General features: G+C 44.1%; 1 protein-coding gene across 1 annotated transcript in view; it reads right to left on the bottom strand.

The window, feature by feature from the left end:
• Positions 1–9,420: 9,420 nt before the first annotated feature.
• Positions 9,421–20,355, bottom strand: part of NLRP9 (NLR family pyrin domain containing 9) — a gene marked incomplete at both ends in the record, with an annotated part of 29,128 nt that continues 18,193 nt past the window's right edge. The window contains 6 exons of the mRNA XM_079724156.1: positions 9,421–9,568; positions 10,666–10,836; positions 11,242–11,412; positions 13,369–13,539; positions 15,862–16,032; positions 18,227–18,394. Coding sequence (XP_079580282.1) covers positions 9,421–9,568; positions 10,666–10,836; positions 11,242–11,412; positions 13,369–13,539; positions 15,862–16,032; positions 18,227–18,394 — 1,000 coding nt within the window. The remainder of the gene's footprint in view (positions 9,569–10,665; positions 10,837–11,241; positions 11,413–13,368; positions 13,540–15,861; positions 16,033–18,226; positions 18,395–20,355) is intronic.

The following is a 20,355-nucleotide window of genomic DNA, read 5'->3' as shown; positions in this document are numbered from 1 at the left end:
CATATAAAAAGGTACTCAGTATCCCTAATTAGGACAGAAATGGAAATCAATGTGGTAAAATGAGGTATCACCTCACACAGGACAGAATGGCCATCATCCAAAAATGTGCAACAGTAAATGCTGGAGAGGGTGTGGAGAGAGGGAAGCCCCTACACGGTAGGTGGGGACGAATATCCGTGCATCCACTACGGACAATACTGTGGAGGTTCATTAAAACACTAAACATACAAGTACCATGTGACCCAGCCATCCCACTCCTGGGCGTGGATCCAGAGAAAAACTAACTTTTAAAAGACACGTGCACCCCAACTATCCAGGCAGCACTAGGTACAATAGCCAACGAGCAAGCAACCTAAGCATAGAAAGACAGATGAATGGATAAGGAAGAAGTGGTCCATACACTCCATGGCATATTCCTCAGCCATAATACAGGATGAAAGAGTGCCATTTCCAGCCACGGGGAAGGAAGTAGAGATAATCCTACTAAGTCAACTAAGGGAAACTGGGAAACACAGGTCTCATATAATATCACCTATAGGTGGAGCTGAGAAATGGATACAAATGAACGTCTTTACAAAAGAGAAACAGCCTCACAGACCTAGAAAAGTAACTTATGGTTACCAAAAGGGAAAGGTGGTGGGCAGGGAGAAATTAGCCGGTTGAGAAGAACACGTACACACTAGTCTTTATAGAATAATCAACAAGGACCCACTGCAGAGCACAGGGGACCCTACGCCACACTCTGGGATAAGCTCTATGGGAAGGGAAGCCAAAAAAGTACATATAAACGTTTAGGTATAAGTGAAACAAGGGGATGGAAATCACCCCACCCTCCCCCAAAAACCCTCCACAGCATTATCACTCACCTACGCCCCAAGACAAAATAAAAATTAAAAGGAAGGAAAGAAAGAAAAGAAACGCCGATTCTATTTAACCGAGGCCTTGGTGACATTGGCTGGTGTCACAGCCCTGAAGCCGGACAAGTCTTGGGTCCCAAGGCTGGACTGTCGAGCGGCTGAGGGAGCTGGGAGGATGTGCAGGCAAACGGGCCCCCTTTGCACTCGCAGTGCCTGGTCCTCTCTGCATGGGACCACACTCTCCAGATCCCCCCAGGCCCTCCTACCGGGAAACCAAGCAGGACTCTCCCTAAGGCTCTTGTTGCCACAGTAACCAGAGTTGGGCTTGGGGAAATGCTGCCATCTTGTGGCCGATTCATGTAACAACAACTTTAAAACCGGTGCTGTAAGGCTTGTGGGATTTTAATTCCAGAGCAGGGATTGAACCTGGCCCTCAGCAGTGAGAGCGCCGAGTCCTAACCATTGGACTGCCAGGGAATTCCCTCAAATGCCTTTTCTATGTCTACTGAGATGTCATGTGATTTTTATCCTTCACTTTGTTAATGTAGCAAAAACAAACAAATGAGACCTAATTAAACTTAAAAGCTTTTCCACAGAAAAGGTTACTATCAACAAAATGAAAAGACAATGTACTGAATGGGAAAAAAATATTTGCAAATGATATGACCGGTAAGGGGTTAATATCCATAATACATAAACTGTTCATACAACTAAACATTAAAAAGCCAATTAAAAATGGGCAGAAGACCTGAATGGAAAATTTTCCATAGACAACATACAGATGGCCAACAGACACATGAAAAGTTGGTCAACATTGCTAATCTTCAGAGAAATGCAAATTCAAAACATATTAAGGTATCACCTCACACCTGTCAGAATGGCCATCATCAAAATGTCTACAAATAACAAATGTTGGAGAAGATGTGGCAAAAAGGGGACCCTTGTACACTGTTTTTGAAATATAAATTGGTGCAGCCACTATGGAACACTTTATGGAGGTTCATCAAAAACTATAACGTAATCCAGAAATTCCTGTCCTGGGTGTATATCCAAAAAAATGAAAACACCAATTTGAAAAGATTCATGAACCCCAATGTTCATGCAGCATCATTTACAATAGCCAAGATATGAAAGCAACCTAAGTGTCCATCAACAGATGAATGGATAAAGAAGATGTGGTTTGTATAGGCACAATGGAGTACTACTTAGCCATAAAAATGAAATTCCACCATTGCAACAATGTGGATGGAGCTAGAGATTATTATGCTTCATGAAATAAGTCAGACGGAGAAAGGCAAACACTGTATGTTATCACATATGTAAATCTATAAAATAAACCAAATGAATGTATATAACAAAACAGAAAGAGACACATATATAGAGAACAAACTCGTGGTTACCAGTGGGTAGAGTTTCCCCTCTTTTTTTTCTTGGGGGGAAGTACAAGATAGGGATGTGTGATTAAGAGATACAACATACTATGTATAAAATGGAAAAACAAGGATACATTGTATAGTGCAGGGAATTACAGCCATTAACCTGTAATAACTTTTAATGGAGTATAATCTCTAAAAATAGTGAATCACTATGCTGTACAACTGAAACTAAAACAATATTGTAAATCAACTATACTTCAATAAGAATACTTAATATAGGAAATACAATGTTCTGTTTACAGGAAATAATTTCTGTTTATGATTCATCTACTGTTCTATAACTTTCTGCTCTACATTTGTACCCTACATGTAACAAACAGAAAGGTTCATAGCTTTGGCTATGTGCAGACAAGAATTTTCTATCCATGTGTCTGTAGTCAGAGTTTCCCTTGCCTTGCCCCAGATTCACTGGAGGACTGGCAATGCCTAAGTTCAACTGGAAAATTCACAGATATATGGAGATTAAACAACGCACTCCTAAACAACAGATGTGTCAAAGAAGAAATCAAAAGGAAAATTAAAAATATCTTGAGACAAGCGTGAATGGAAATACAACACACCAAAAGTTATGGGATTCAGCAAAAGCTACTCTAATAGGAAAATTTATTGCAATAAAACCCACAATAAGAAAAAAGAAATCTCAATAAACAAGCTAACTTACACCTCAAGGAACTGAAAACGAGAACAACAAGAAAACCACCACCCCTCCCTCCTCCCAGCAAGCGAACTAAGCCCAAAGTTAGCAGAAGGAAGCAAAGAACAAAGCTCAGAGTGGAAATAAATGAAAAGAGACCAGGAAAACCATAGAAAAGATCCGTGAAACCAAGAGCTGGGTTTTTGAAAAGATTAACGTTCATTTTGTAACTTACCCCTGACAGGAGCAGGAGGAGAACGTTCCCGGTCAGGCAGCTCAGGCGATTCCAGCTTCGCCGCCGTCCTCTCTCCCTTCTCCTGCTGCAGCCAGCTGGACTCCTGTCTTTAAAAAACAAGCAGCACGTGTGGATCCACCCCAGGAGCCGCCATCCTCCCTCTCCCGTCACTTCCATTGTTTCGCTCCTTCTCGGGCTGCGGCCCAGCTGATTTCACCTGCTCACAATCACCGGACCATCATCGTGGTCACACTGATACCTGATTCACTCTCTTCCCCTCAGAATGGGAGTCATACCTCTTTTGTGCTTTGACTTCTCTATCCTGTGTCTTCCTAATCAGCTGAGAGCTGTAAGAGGCAGGGAAGGGTTTCCTTACTGCCTCGGATGCTCGGCCCACGGGGCCTGCACGCAGGGAGCCGCTGCTGCACATCCTCTCCAACAGCGGCCAGGGCGCGCCTTGCGTTGTAATTGAAACCCCCAGCACTCCAGGACGCCAGCTTTTACCGTGGCCTCAGCGGATCCTACTGAGTCTTACTTACAGGCCAAAATGTATGACTGGCATCTCACGCCCAGCAAGTCCTCAGGGGATCCCCCCTGAAACCCCCCTCGGTGCTCCCTACCTCACACCTCCCAGCGACGCCTACGTGCACGCGGGTCCCCTCATCTCCTGGCACCTCTCCTCCCGCGAACATGGCCCACGGCCTCCCGCCCGTGGGGTTGAGACTTTACTGGGGCGAGCGATGTGCTCAGACCTACCGGCTGCAGATTCGGTGCAGCAGAGACCAAGCCACAGGTGCGGCGTCTCCCCGACACCATCCATCACCAGGCAGAACCGCAGAGGGACACGCCTGACCCTGCACAGAGCATCACCCCCAGCCCCACACGGTCACACACGGGGCGCTACGACAGCCAGCGTCAAACGCAGCCGCAGAAGGGGCCCCTGTGCTCTGACGGGCACACACGTCCCAGCGCCGCCGCCGCCGCCGCCGCCGCCGCCGCCGCCGCCGCCGCCGCCGCCGCCGCCGCCGCCGCCGCCGCCGCCGCCGCCGCCGCCGCCGCCGCCGCCGCCGCCGCCGCCGCCGCCGCCGCCGCCCGCCGAGCCTCTCTTCACCCACAGGAGTCGGGGACCAGCGTGGGCAGCTCAGTTTCCATGGAACAGGACAAGCTGGAAGCAGCTTTTACGAGAAAAACAGAGAGAACCCCAAAGCCCTCTTTTCCAGCACCTTTTCTGATGACACAGCTCTGCTTTCACAGACAAAATTTTGTGAAAAAAATTTTTTTAATTTAAAAAATTTTGCTTTTAAAAACTTGCGTCTCTCTTGTGCCTCAGCTCTTTCTCCTCTACTAGCTTCCTCGTATCTTGTGGGATTTTAAAGCTTCTGTTAGTACAAATGCCTACAACACAGTGGAAGCAGCAGGAATCAATTCTGACGTTGTGTTGGCAACAGAGTGTGTAACTCATCACAGGTGAGTTCAGAAACCAGGGCTGGTTTGCAGGAAAGTGCTAAGGCAGAGCTGAGAAGCAGCTGGCTCAGAGCATCATCATGAGCCCTGGGCAACGGGACTAAAGGAGCCCGGAATAAGGCCCTGGACAGAGACACACCGAGAACAGGGGCGGGGGAACTCGTCCACCTGCAAGCCGAGATCCATGAGGTCTGATAAAATGAGCAGAGTCCTTGTCGACAACAGGGGGAGCTCAGTGACTCTGCTCATCCAAGGCTTGGCACAGACTCCAAAGACACCACATCCCTCTTCTCTGTTTTAGAACTCCAGGGCCCAGGAATTTCCAGCAAACCGCACCATCCTGGTCCCACCCTGAGACACTGCCCAGCACACACACACCCTGCACCCGGCCAGAGCATGGATGGGACGCGCAGAGGCAGGGTTTGCATCTGTCCTGCCCAATTTTAATGCAGTTCCTCTCTTGTTGGAGATGCCTTCTCTCCTGGTTTTTGCCCTGAGATTGAACAGAAGAAAGCATTCACCTGGCTGGTCTTTCAGAGCTCCTTGCAGGGACGTGTCACTCAGGATGAGCCCTGAGCCCTGAGGCCATGGTTATAGGGACCAGGCTCCTGGCCCTGATCTCTCCACATAGATGCCATTATCACATCATCTGTTGTGTCAGTGACACTGTCTTCAGGGAGAGTCAGAGCAGAAACTCATACCCTTTGGTTGGCCAATGTCAGGACTGAATCAGCTTCCCCCCAAAACAACTTTGAGGCCGAGTAGAGTGGATCCTTTGGTCTAGTCACAGGGTCGTGCGACAGATGTTTTTCATAGCTATAAAACAATTGTATTTTTTCTACAGTGGTTGCCAAACCACTCTGTTCTACTTGCATCATCCCTTTTACATTTCCTACCAGACCTATCTATTTTCGAATCCTGGCCCTGCTGTTATAGCTCGAGTAAATGAAAGGAAAGAAACCAAGGGTCAGCCCAGAATTTTGCATCCAGTGAGAACAATCTTCAGAAGTTAGGGCGACACCTTCTTCTCTGTATTTCTCTTTATCCACTTCATCCCTTTCTTGTCATTTCCTCTCACCTCTTAGGCCATGATGGTGTTGGCATAGCTGCAGATACGCACATTGGTAGTGGGATAGGCAGGGCAGGGAGGGAGGGAGTGGGCATTGTAACCTTGTCGTTGGGTGTTTTAGTCACAAGGCAGGGATGCTGCTGTGAGGGGGTGGGGAGCCGTGTGAAGGAACAGCAGCAGTGAATCTGCATTACAGGAGGGTGCTGAGGAGATGTGGGGATGGGCAAGATGAGAGAGGCAGTGTGGCTGTGAGACTGGGACCCTAAACTTGCAAGAAAAAGCCTGAGCCAATAATAAATGTGTTAAGGCGGATGTCGTCCAGGATTCTCATTTTTGGTGGAATATTTACAAGTACAGAAGAGGGAAAGGCTAGAATGAGTTCCTGGGGTTCGCTGTGAACTGGAGGAATTATGAATAACTCATAGCTCATTATAAATACGTCTGTGCATTTGGGATGTGTGCATGCATGCGCATGAAGCCAAAATAACTATGAGTTCTTTTTTTTTTTTTTTTGCAGTACGCGGGCCTCTCACTGCTGTGGCCTCTCCCGTTGCGGAGCACAGGCTCTGGACGCGCAGGCCCAGCGGCCACGGCTCACAGGCCCAGCCGCTCCGCGGCATGTGGGATCCTCCCGGACCAGGGCACAAACCTGTGTCCCCCGCATCGGCAGGCGGACTCTCAACCACTGCGCCTCCAGGGAAGCCCAACTATGAGCTCTTTTTGCTGAGAGTTCCCAGAACCAGAAACATACTGACAGCAGTGGGCAAAGCTAATAGTAGACCTTGGATTCTAAAATCAAATCTCCATTTGAAGGAATCAGTATTCTTTGCCGAAATGACTGATACATCTGGACCAGTACCTGAGAAGACTGCAACAATTCCTTTTGTTAAATTATGGGAGCTTTAGATTTTCCATTGCTCAAACCTGGGGCAGGGAAAGAGAAAAACAAATACCGTATGCTAACACATATATATGGAGTCTTAAAAAAAAATGGTTCTGAAGAACCTAGGGGCAGGACAGGAATAAAGACGCAGACCTAATAGAGAATGGACTTGAGGACACGGGGAGGGGGAAGGGTAAGCTGGGATGAAGTGAGAGAGTAACACTGACAATATATACACCACCAGATGTAAAATAGATAACTAGTGAGAAGCAGCTGCATAGCACAGGGAGATCAGCTCTGTGCTTTGTGACCACCTAGAGGGGTGGGATAAGGAGGGTGGGAGGGAGATGCAAGAGGGAGGGGATATGGGAATATATGTATGCATATAGCTGATTCACTTTGTTATATAGCAGAAACTAACAGAACACTATAAAGCAATTATACTCCAATAAAGATGTTAAAAAAAGAATGTATATATATATATATATATGTATAACTGAGTCATTTTGCTGCACAGCAGAAATTAATACAACATTGTAAATCAACTACACTTCAATAAAATAAATCTTTAAAATGTATTATACTCAACAAAAATAAAACTCTATATAGGGCCAGTAAGGCATTAATAATTTATTGTAGAGGCAATAGAGAATTAGGCAATGTTTGATGATGACAGTGAGGTATTAATGTGTATTTGAAAAAGAAAACATTGAATTAAACTGTGTAGATACATTTGAAAAGTACCGAATTTTTTTTTTTAATGGAGCAGCATATGCTAAAGGATAAGTAGAGATCTGGAAATATACTTTTTTTACTAAACCAGAAAACTGATGAAAACTAAATTTGGACAAACTAAAAATGAAAGGTCCTGTTGGGATGTTAGATGTAGTGAATAAATTCTAAAATCTATAGATACATTCTATCAGCAGTTCTATGTCAGAAGTGTCAGAGGATCGTGGTTCCTTCAAATCCAAGTTCCTACATCCCAAGACATCTGGCAAGAAAATAAAGTCATGCTCTATACTACAAAGCTACAGTAATCGAGACAGTATGGTACTGGCACAAAAACAGAAATATAGATAAAGAACAGGATAGAAAGCCCAGAGATAAACCCACGCACATATGGTCACCTTATCTTTGATAAAGGAGGCAGGAATGTACAGTGGAGAAAGGACAGCCTCTTCAATAAGTAGTGCTGGGAAAACTGGACAGGTACATGTAAAAGTATGAGATTAGATCACTCCCTAACACCATACACAAAAATAAGCTCAAAATGGATTAAAGACCTAAATGTAAGGCCAGAAACTATCAAACTCTTACAGGAAAACACAGGCAGAACACTCTATGACATAAATCACATCAAGATCCTTTCTGACCCACCGCCTAGAGAAATGGAAATAAAAACAAAAACAAACAAATGGGACCTAATGAAACTTCAAAGCTTTTGCACAGCAAAGGAAACCATGAACAAGATGAAAAGACAACCCTCAGAATGGGAGAAAATATTTGCAAATGAAGCAACTGACAAAGGATTAATCTCCAAAATTTACAAGCAGCTCATGCACCTCAATAACCAAAAAACAAACAACCCAATCCAAAAATGGGCAGAAGACCTAAATAGACATTTCTCCAAAGAAGATATACAGACTGCCAACAAACACATGAAACAATGCTCAACATCATTAATGATTAGAGAAATGCAAATCAAAACTACAATGAGATATCACCTCACACCAGTCAGAATGGCCATCATCAAAAAATCTAGAAACAGTAAATGCTGCAGAGGATGTGGAGAAAAGGGAACACTCTTGCACTGCTGGTGGGAATGTGAATTGGCACAGCCACTATGGCGAACAGTATGGAGGTTCCTTAAAACTACAAATAAAACTACCATATGACCCAGCAATGCCACTACTGGGCATATACCCTGAGAAAACCATAATTCAAGAAGAGTCATGTACCAAAATGTTCATTGCAGCTCTATTTACAATAGCCAGGAGATGGAAACAACCTAAGTGTCCATCATCCGATTAATGGATAAAGAAGATGTGGCACATATATACAATGGAATATTACTCAGCCATGAAAAGAAACGAAATTGAGCTATTTGTAATGAGGTGGATGGACCTAGAGTCTGTCATACAGAGTGAAGTAAGTCAGAAAGAGAAAGACAAATACCGTATGCTATCACATATATATGGAATTTAAAGAGAAAAAAATGTCACGAAGAACCTAGGGGTACGACAAGAATAAAGACACAAACCTACTAGGGAATGGACTTGAGGATATGGGGAGGGGGAAGGGTAAGCTGTGACAAAGTGAGAGAGTGGCATGGACATATATACACTACCAAACATAAAACAGATAGCTAGTGGGAAGCAGCCGCATAGCACAGGGAGATCAGCTCGGTGCTTTGTGACCACCTAGAGGGGTGGGATAGGGAGGGTGGGAGACACAAGAGGGAAGAGATATGGGAACATGTGTATATGTGTAACTGATTCACTTTGTTATAAAGCAGAAACTAACATACCATTGTAAAGCAATTGTACTCCAATAAAGATGTTAAAAAAAAGAAAGAAAATAAAGTCATTCTTTCCCAAGTGTTTACCCATTTAATGTATTTGTTCTTCTGAACACTGTGAGGCATGATGGGAACTTTAAAGATGGGGCCCAGAGGACTTTGGCACAGACGGCACATCCCACAGTCATCCTGCTGGAATACTGAGAAGGAAGAGCTCCGAAATCGGTCCCCACTGCCCTGGCGCACAATGTACAGGACAGGGTGTGTCAGGAGGAGAAATGCCCACTGAGACCAAGGGGAAGCCTTTGTGAGAAGATTCCTTCAGGACATTCCCTGCCAGCCAAGCACACCCCTGATCCTGTGCTCGTAATCAATCCAGAGACTGTGTGAAATGGTCAGCTGGGGGTTCGCCTCTTCCACCTCTGTCAGCAGCATCTTAATTTCCTCATCATATGAAGATTTATTCAGGCTGGGAAAATACAAAAAAAAAAAAGAGTTTGCTTGACTTGACCCATGATCGCTGGCCTCTCTACAGCCCAGTGGCTACTTCCTCTCCACTCTTTCCTGGAAATGGCTGGGAGAGTTGTACTGACTGTGCGAAGAATGCACGAAACTTTCCTAGAGACTAGGACAGTGAGGAAGAGGGATGCGAACCATGTTGTTTATGCTCTGCAGGTCATCGGGGTCCTGGCAAACGGAAGGCGTTCTAATATTCATTCTACAGCCATCAAGTACACACACTCTGAATGCAAACATACTGTTCCAAGCAGTATTAACTGCTACCCTTGAGGAAACGTGCTTCTGGGTCGAGACGCCGCTCGGTCCTTTATGGAACCCCTTCCAGCTCCGAGCTGGGACTACATCTTTGCGGGCAAGGTAAGTAGGAGATGGTGTTTATAGGAAAGCAGTCATTCTTGCCTGGGGGTGATTTTGCCTCTCAGGGGACATTTGACAATGCCAGGAGCCTTTTAAAAAATTTCAGGGAATAGATGTGATAGGCATTCTTTTTAAAAGTTAGTTAATTAAAATTTCATTGAGATATCACTGACATAGAACATTGTGTTTGGTTAAGGTGTGCGATGCATTGGTTTGATACATTTACATATTACAAAATGATTACCACCACAGCATTAACTAACACCTCTATCGTATTGCACAATCTCTCTCTTTTGATTAAACAATTAAAATCTTGTCTCTCAGCAATTTTGAAGTTTTTTGTTTTGTTTTGTTTTTATTGGCCACGTGGCTTGCAGGATCTTGGTTCCCCGACCAGGGATTGAACCAGGGCCACGGCAGCGAAAACGCAGAGTCCTAACCACTAGACCACCACGGAAGTCCCTGAAGTTTCCATTTTTGATCATCATGACTGGAGGGAGGTGCCCCGGGGAATGGAACGTGTGGGCAGAGACCAGAGATGCTACCCAGCCTCCTGTGATGCACAGGACAGCTCTGCATAGCAGAGAAATCTCCAGCCCAAATGTGAACCGTGCCCACGCTGGGCAAACCTACGGCAGTCTAACCTCCCTCTGGGGTCACTCACCACCGGGGGAAACAGTGTCCACTCACCCAAGCATCTGCAGGCCACATTCCACACTGATCAAGGCTTCACACAGCACCACCGCCCCATCACGGTCCATGCTAATCCATTCCAAGTTCACGCACCTCAGTGATTTGCAGACAGTGAAAGCCAAGGCCAGGTCCTCACAACAGGCAGACGTGAGCTCACACATCTCCAACCTGCACGGGGAAACCACCTCGAAATGCGGACTCCATGCCTCTGAGAGGAGACTTTACAATCTAGACAAGTCCTCCTCCACTGGGGCACATGTGGCAGTGTCTGGAGACATCTGACACACATGAGGAGGGCTACTAGCATCTCATGGGTGGAGAGAGGCCAGAGATGCAGCTAAACATCCCACGATGCACAGGACAGCCCGCTTCCCCACGCAGCAAAGAACCACCCAGTCCCAGATATCAGCCGTGCCAAGCGTGAGCAAACCCTGGTCTCACGGCTGGCATTTTACTCATCAGATTGTTCCAGACACACTTGTTTTTAAACATGCTTCCCCTTCATCCCTTTAATCCTCCAGCTTTTCCTCTTCTTGAAGTAGGTAAGCTTTCCCAACATCAGTGGACACTCACCCAAGAGTCTCTAATGTACACTTAGGATGCTTCAAAGCTTCACACAACTGTTTGACACCAGCATCATATATCTTATTGTTCCCTAGTTTCAGGGTTTTTAGTTTTTCACTGTGAATAAGAACAGCAGCGAGGTCCACACAACAAACAGAAGTGAAGTAACAGCCCGTCAACCTGGAGAAAAAAAGATGCACAACATTCTCCTATACACACAAATATATACGATCATGAGGTCCAATCTGGAATGGCTTCACTTATGTTCGCTTATTCCTGTAAAGGGAGAAATACTCAAGTACTCCTAAGATGATGGTGATGGTAGAGATGAAACAACTTCGTTTCTCCACTTTCTTCACTCTGCCCAGCACCCTGGGCTCCCTACCGTTCTCCTGTGCTGCCTGGTCTCTCCCCCCGCAGCCTCTGCCCTTGCTGGTTGTCACGCTCTTGGTCCAAATACCAGCGGGGCTACCCCCTTACTCTCTCCAAGTCTCTGTACAAATGTCACCTCGCTGAGGACTTCACTGAATATTTCATATTATATCTCCTATGTATCTCCTGCCCCCAAGCTCGTGATGTAGAGCTTCCATATGACCCAGTAATCTCACTCCTGGGCTTATATCTGGAGAAAACCATAGTTCAAAAAGATGCATGCAACCCTATGTTCACTGCAGCAACATGGATGGACCTAGAGATTGTCATACTGAGTGAAGTAAGTCAGACAGAGAAAGACAAATAGCATATGATATCGCTTATACGTGGAATCTAAACAAAGGGTATAAATGAACTTATCTACAAAACAGAAATAGAGTTACAGTTGTAGAAAACAAATTTATGGTTACCAGGGGGGAAAGAGGGGTGAGGGATGAATTGGGAGATTGGGATTGACATACACACACGACTATACATAAAACAGATAACTAATAAGGACCTACTGTCTAGCATAGGACCTCTACTCAATACTCTGTAATGACCTCTGTGGGAATAGAATATAAAAAAGAGTGGATATATGTATATGTGTGGCTGATTCACTTTGCTGTACAGCAGAAACTAGCACAACATTGTAAATCAACTATACTCCAATAAAAATTAATTTAAAATAGTCAATAGTGCTGAGAAACCATGATAGATGCACATATGCACACATACTGGCAACTTCACACTCACAGGTGTGTGCATGCACATGTGTGTATGTGTGTCTATGTGTGTGCATGCCACTCCATGGAAACAGGGATGACGAAGGGTTTCATTTACCAATTTACCTTATCTGCCCCATAAAAGAAACCATTGATCCTCATGCTGTGTCTGTTATTCACTGTGTGCTTTGATGGGCCAGCCACTGATAACAGTACTTTACGTGCATTATTCCCAGTGGTTGCCTCCATCTTTTTTTTTTTAATTGAGGTATAGTTGTTTTACAGTGTTAGTTTTTTTTGTTTTTTTTTTTTTTTTTTTGCGGTACGCGGGCCTCTCACTGTTGTGGCCTCTCGCATTGCGGAGCACAGGCTCCAGACACACAGGCTCCATGGCCACGGCTCACGGGCCCAGCCGCTCCGCGGCACGTGGGATCCTCCCGGACCAGGGCACGAACCTGTGTCCCCTGCATCGGCAAGCGGACTCCCCACCACTGCGCCACCAGGGAAGCCCCAGTGTTAGTTTTTACTGTACAGAGAAGTGGAGTTCCCTGTGCTATACAGCAGGTTCTCATTAGTTATCTATTTTATACATAGTAGTGTATACATGTCAATCCTGATCTCCCAGCTCATCCCACCACCCCACCTCCATCTTTTGAGGTGGGAAATATAATTATCCTCATGTTACACTTGGAGGAGAGCTAAGGAACCCTCACAACTTCACACAGCTAGTTTAGGGCACTTGGGACTCCATTTCCAGTCTTTCCAAGGACAGAGACCCAACTCCAGAGAAGCAGACCCTACCAAGTCCTGACAAGCCCTATAGTCAAGACACACACCCATCAGTGAGCTCCAGAAATATCAGATTGGGTAAGCATGTAGCCTAGTTGTTTTTTTTTTCTGCAGCAGACTCCATGCTTTTCCCCGCTTCTTGTTTCCTTCCCAGGATGCCAACAGCCAAAAAGGAAACGCTGACATTCAAGCAAATCACAGCCAGACCTACCACAACTCCTGTAGGTTGCAGTTTGGGTGCTTCAGTGATTCACATAGAGTTGTCACTCCATCATCTTCCAGGAAATTTAACCCCAGATCGAGAAAAGACAGGGATTTGTTGCACAGAAGGACTTGAGAGATGTAGTCGCAGGCTGCAGAGGTGAGGCAACAGTACGTCAACCTGCAAAGACACGCATACTTCATCCGTCAACCTACTTAAGCTCTATCGGGTAAAATGTTCATGAAACTCCATGTAAAAACTTTCTTGTACTTCGTGGTCACTTAGAAAAATAGGAGGATTAAAATGTGCAGCAGGTGTGGAAATACAGAAGGATGTGGACTACAGGGCCCCAAACTGGGGAACGGAATCTCGGATCCCAGTTCCAAGTCAGATCACCACCAGCTGGATGAACTTGGACAAAATCGTCCCTTCTCCGTGACACAGTGTGCTTATTATTTATACTAGCTGGACAGCATCCTATTTCACATTTTTCTTTTAAAATGTTATTTTTAAAAATTTGTGGTTATGAGTTGTCTACTCACTATTGGGAATTTAGAAAATAGAGGGAAACCTATGATACAAGTTGCAACCGGGCAGATCAAGACTGAATGTGACCTCTGAATATAGTTGGTTTAGCTGATATTTCATGCGGAATTCTACACTTCTAGCTATCACACACAAGCCAGATGCCTGGGACTCCACAGCAGATGGTTACATGGCAAATAACAGGTGGAAGGGATCAGAAACCCACCTTGGGTGGGGCAGGCACAGTCCAGTTCACTTCACTCCCCCAGCTCCCCCATCCACCCACCGACTCCCGTTACCTCCCTGGCCCCTTCAGGGGCATCTCAGAATGTCACCTTTGGCAGGAAGAATACTCAAGTCTTTGATTAGCAAACACTACTCACTCATGGTGGGTTTTCCCTTTCAGTTTTTGAATTTTTGAAATCAGACAATAGGCAACTGATTCATACTTTTTTTGATGAAATATGCTTTCTCCAACATTTAAAAAAAATTAAGACTTTAATGGTTGCATAATATAATCTCTGACGGTTCCATGACCCGACAATTACACATTCCCTGAATCTCTGCATTTGTATTTTTATACTTTCTGCCATTTTAAGTTATACGGAATTAACACCTTGCATCAAAAAATTTTGGAAGTTCTGAGGTTTATTATTAATAGACTTTTCATTAGTTTCTTGATTTATTAGCCAACTTACTTTGCAAAAAAAAACTTAGTGCTTTTGATCATACTATAAATTTGCCCATTTTGCAGAATTCTGGCCAAGTGGAATATATTTTTTAAATTTGTACTTTTGTTTAAAAGGATATTAAACATTTAAATATTAAAAATATTAACTACTAAAAATAGGTTGAACTTTAGGGGATTGGGGTAAGGGCTATAAGAGAATTTTTGTGCTATTTTTCCAACTTTTCTGCAAGTCTAGTTTTTATTTTGAAACTAGTTCAAAAATAAAGTTTAAAAAAATGGTTGAACATTTTTTTCTTTTAAAATTACTAGTGACTTTCTTGTGTCTTTAGTAGTCTTTCATTTTTAAGGAATAAAGATTCAAGTTTAAAAACAAAAAAAAAAAGTTAAATGATGTATTTTAAAGAACTCTTAGATAAACACAGCCCGGTTAAGTGACCAGTTATTGAATACACTTTAATTCTACTTATTGTACAATATCACACAGGATTTAATAGCCAAATCCTTTCATCTTCCAATATGTCATTTCTTTTGTACCTCTAAAGATTTTTCGGTCTAATCTTTATAGTGCAGAGTTTTTTCCTTATTTTTTTAATAGTTTGGTTTTAATGTTTAATGTTCCTGGACCTTATTTTAGTTTTGATTTTCTTTTACAGTCTAAAAAGTCATCTGAGGAATAATATTCTCACCTTCTACAGTAAATACCACTTTGGGTGGGTATGTAATACATAGGTCTATATACACATACACACAAATAAAAGTTTTGTTTCTAGACTACTTATTCGCTTCCATAGGCTTGGGTGTTCTTGCATCTGTACCCTACTTTAAGGCATTTTTTTTATTTAGCACTAAGTTTCTCCTGTGGCCTCACTGGGTAAATAGAAAACCCTTTCTCTTGCCCCTAACAAGGAAGCAGTTTGTTTTACATCTTAGCAACAAGAAAGAAGTGGAGACGTTGTTCCCAGCGATAACCTAGAACCTATGCAACCCCACATCGGCAAGTAATCAAATGAATTCCTTTTTCTTCATTATTTATACTGTCCCTCTCCCCAGCCCCCAGTACACCTACAGAGACATCATCCTTCTTCATGATAACCAAGATTTATTGGGCTCCAAATTAGATGCCAGGCATCTAAGGGCTAGTCTTGCATCTCTTGAATTCAACCTCGTGGCTCCTCTGTGGGGCACATATTTGTATCTGCTCCGTTCTGCTGTACCGTTCAGGGTCCCTGGGCATGCTCTGCCGTCCGGCCCCTCCCCCAGGGCTCCCCTCCCCCACGCTGACTCACAGCAGTGCCTCCAGGGCACAGGCTGGATGCTTCAGGGCGTCACACAACACCCTCACTCCTTCGTCCTTCAGGGGATTATCTACCAAGGAGAGAAGCTTCAGCTTCTTGTTATGGACGAGAACAGAGGCGATGTCTTCGCAGGCTTCATCCATGATGTCACATTTTCCCAACCTACACGAGAGACACGTGTGGTGGGATGGTGTATGCACAACCGACCCTGGACCGCATCCTGGCTTCTAATCCCGCTCCTGCCCGTTCCAGACTTTGTAAAAGGACGGGTGTAATTATATGACTTTCCTCACGAACCCCTTATTGCTTTAGGAAAGCAGTAAGTTAGGAAAACGTCTGAGCCCGTGCTTCTCAACAATGCTGTGGACAGCCGTCCACAGCAAAGAATGATCTGGACCTCAATAAGTCTGATTATCTGACTATTTACCATCAGTAGTTATAAGGTTGAGAAACCCTGGTCTGAGCCTTAATGCAGCTTAAAAGAACATCTCATGGGCTAGAGCAGGTTTCTCAACCTCAGCACTGTTCACACTGTGGGCTAGATCATTCCTTATTGTGGGGGCTTCCTGTGTGTTGTAGGATGTTGACCAGCATCCCTGACCTCTACCCACCAGATGTCTAGAGCATCCTTCCCATGTAATCATGACCATCAAAACTGTCTCCATAGGCTTCCCTGGCGGCACAGTGGTTGAGAGTCCACCTGCCGATGCAGGGGACATGGGTTCGTGCCCCGGTCCGGGAAGATCCCACATGCCGCGGAGCGGCTGGGCCCGTGAGCCATGGCCGCTGAGCCTGCACGTCCGGAGCCTGTGCCCCGCAATGGGAGAGGCCACAACAGTGAGAGGCCCGCGTACCGCAAAAAAAAAAAAGAAAAAACAAAACTGTCTCCACAATTAACAAACACTAGTGACCTAATCATTTAGAACAACCTCCTCCCTAAAGTGCTTTTTCCATTAGCTCACCCCTCTTCTGTTTCAGCAGAGTGAGTTCAACTTTCTTTCCTATTGCAATAGTCTTAACTCCTACCTACTGCAAAATCTCTTTTTTAATTAAAAAACAATTTTTTTGATGTGGACCATCTTTAAAGTCTTTATTGAATCTGTTACAATATTGTCCCTGTTTTTTATGTTTTTTTGGCTTTTTGGAGGAAGGCATGTGGGATCTTAGTTCCCCAACTAGGGATCAAACCCACACCCCCTGCATTGGAAGGTGAAGTCTCAACCACTGGACCACCAGGGAAGTCCTGCGATAATCTTAAATGAAATCTTCCTTGCTATTTAAAAAAAAAAAAGTCTCTAGATATGGACACCTCCTAACAGAGGATGAAACTATCCTCTGCTGAGAATTATTGGGCTGGAGAGAACCTGATTTTGAGGACTTCCCACTCCCAAAATACCAAACTGAAGTCAAGAGCACAGTTAGTCTACCCCAAAGAAGCAAAGATTCTACCTATAAACTGTGTACAACTGACTCCTGGTTTCCTAGATCTGTTACCCAAGTCTTATGCTACCATGTAAAATGAAACACTCTATGCCAATGGCATAATGTGAAACAGGGCAAATACTAAGGAATTTTGTAAGATCCCCCTGAGTAGAGAGAGCTAGTGTAGAAGAAAAGGATTGTTATGATACGGAAACAGCTAGAATGATAAATAGGGTCAATAGCAAGCCTGTATGTTCAAACAACTCTTATTCATGGACCCTGTCTCTCCTGATGAATCTTGACAGGTGAAATTAACCAAGTGTATGTGATTATCTATCATATTACTGGTGGAGAGAAGAGTGTAGTCTCTTGGTCGGTTTAATGAGTTGTTTTTGTTTATTGCTCCTTCTATTACTCCCCTTTGCTCTTCCTGCTGAAAAACGGATTGAGCCTGTTTAAGAAATCACCCAGTGAGGCTAAGGGCATCCCAGATAATTTTCAAGAGGAAGAAATGACTTTGGGCAAATCACTTTCCCTCCAGCCTCAACGTTATCATCTGCCAGATCACAAGATCACACTTGTGATCATCCATAAGCTTTCTCGTTTTAAGTTTCTCTGACTATCTTCAGGAAAAAGAAATTGGAGTTATGGTTTTGGTATGGTCGGTTGACAGCAGAGCCAAGGAGAATCAGACAAGGTGTCCATGAGAAGTAATTCAAGTGAGTACCATAGAAGGGAAAGACGGGACAGACCTTCTGAGAGGAAGCCTTGCCCTTTAGAATCCATCCATCCTCATCTTACTAGGAGGTCTACCGATACTGAGATGGAAGTGGTGAAATAAGCAAGAGACAAAGACAGGAAAGAAAACAGGCATATTCGAACTGCAAAGTTCACATTGGAAAAAAAATATATCGTCGACAACCCCGAGACTTACAGCAGTGCTTCTATGTTACACGCTGGGTGTTTCAGCGTCTCACACAGCTGCTTGACGTCCATATAGGAGAGGCCAGTGCCATAGAGGTTCAGGTATTTCAAATGAGGGTTATGAAGAATGGCCTTAAAGAAGTCTAGGTTATTCGCAAGATTCGAAGCAAAGTTATACCTGCAAAAGATGAGGAAATACAGTAACTCATGCAATGAAGTCCAAGCACAAAGCAAAATACCTGTTGCACAATTCTGCCTACTTTCCATGCTTAGGCTCCCCCAATTTTTTTTTTTGGGTATCTGGTTACTGCTGCCTATAAATTCTCTCTGGGGGCTTCCCTGGTGACGCAGTGGTTGGGAGTCCGCCTGCCAATGCAGGGGACACGGGTTCGTGCCCTGGTCCGGGAGGATTGCACGTGCCATGGAGCGGCTGGGCCCGTGAGCCATGGCCACTGAGCCTGCGCGTCCAGAGCCTGTGCTCTGCAATGGGAGAGGCCACAACAGTGAGAGGCCCGCGTACCACAAAAAAAAAAAAAAAAAAAAAAAACTCTCTCTGGGATCTTCAGACGCCAGATGCTTAGATGGCGCCTGTTTCTGCGAAGTCCTTCCACTTCTGAATGCTACAACAGATATTATAAGGGAAGAGAATCAAACTTACCCCATATTAACCTCTAAGCACCATGAGGGGAGAAATACCATGTTTGTACCTCCTGGCATCCTAGGCCCGGCTCAGTGCTTCCCATCCAATAGACACACACATATTCAAATTACTGTGTGCCAAGCCAGACTCTTCCCCAAGGAAAGGCTCCACTCCTGTTTAAAAACTGAGATTGTTTTTAAAAGGAGACAGTTTTTAAAAGCTAAAATAAAAAATAAAATAAATAAAAAGGAGGCAATATATTGGGTCGGCCAAAAAGTTTGCTTGGGTTTTCTGTAAGATGTCCATCAACAGAGGAATGGATAAAGAAGATGTGGTACATATATACAATGGGATATTCCTCAGCCATAAAAAGGAACAAAATAGGGGACTTCCCTGGTGGCGCAGTGGTTAAGAATCCACCTGCCAATGCAGGAGACACGAGCTCGAGCCCTGGTCCGGGAAGATCCCACATGCCGCGAAGCAACTAAGCCAGGGCAACACAACTACTGAGCCTGCGCTCTAGAGCCCGTGAGCCACAACTACTGAGCCCATGCACCACAACTACTGAAGCCCACTTGCCTAGAGCCTGTGCTCCGCAACAAAGAGAAGCCACCGCAATGAGAAGCCCGTGCACCGCAAAGAAGAGTAGCCCTTGCTCGCCACAACTACAGACAGCCCGTGCGCAACAACAAAGACCCAACGCAGCCATAAATAAATAAATAAATTAATTAATTTTTAAAAAGAAAAGGAACAAAATAGTTCCAGTTGCAGAGATGTAGACAGACCTAGAGACTGTCATACAGAGTGAAGTCAGTCAGAGAGAGAAAAAAAAATATTGTATAATATCGCTTATATGTGGAATCTAGAAAAATGGTACAGATTAACCTATTTGCAAAGCAGAAATAGAGACAGAGATGTAGAGAACAAACATGGTTACCAAGGGGGGAAGTGGGGGTGGGATGAATTGGGAGATTGGGATTGACATATATACACTAATATGTATAAAATAGATAAGAACCTGCTGTATAGTACAGGGAACTCTACCCAGTGCTCTGTGATGAGCTAAATGGGAAGGAAATCCAAAAAAAGGGGATATATGTATACGTATAGCTGATTCACTTTGCTGTGTGGTAGAAACTAACACAACATTGTAAAGCAACTATACTCCAATACAAATTTAAAAACTAAATAAATAGAATTACTAGTAGCTAAAAATACAAAGTAAAAACTTGGGTTGAATTTATATTGAACATATGATCTACTATTGAAATTCGTACTGAAATAAAATTTCTGAGTTAAAAAAAAACAGATTTTGTTAAAGGAGACAATTTTTAAAAGTTCAAATAAAAAATAAAATAAATACAAAGCAGACAATATATTGGGTCAGCCAAAAAGTTCGTTCAGGTTTTCTGTAAGATGTTACGGAAACACCCAAATGAAATTTTTAACCAACCCAATATGTCATGGTTCAAGACTCAGGCTCCTGAGACAGAGAAAAG

Source organism: Hyperoodon ampullatus (assembly GCF_949752795.1).
Source record: "Hyperoodon ampullatus genome assembly, chromosome: 18".
In the NCBI taxonomy this organism is placed as follows: Eukaryota; Metazoa; Chordata; class Mammalia; order Artiodactyla; family Ziphiidae; genus Hyperoodon; species Hyperoodon ampullatus.
The sequence above is the reverse complement of the archived record's forward strand: the minus strand, read 5'-3'. Positions and strand labels throughout refer to the sequence as shown.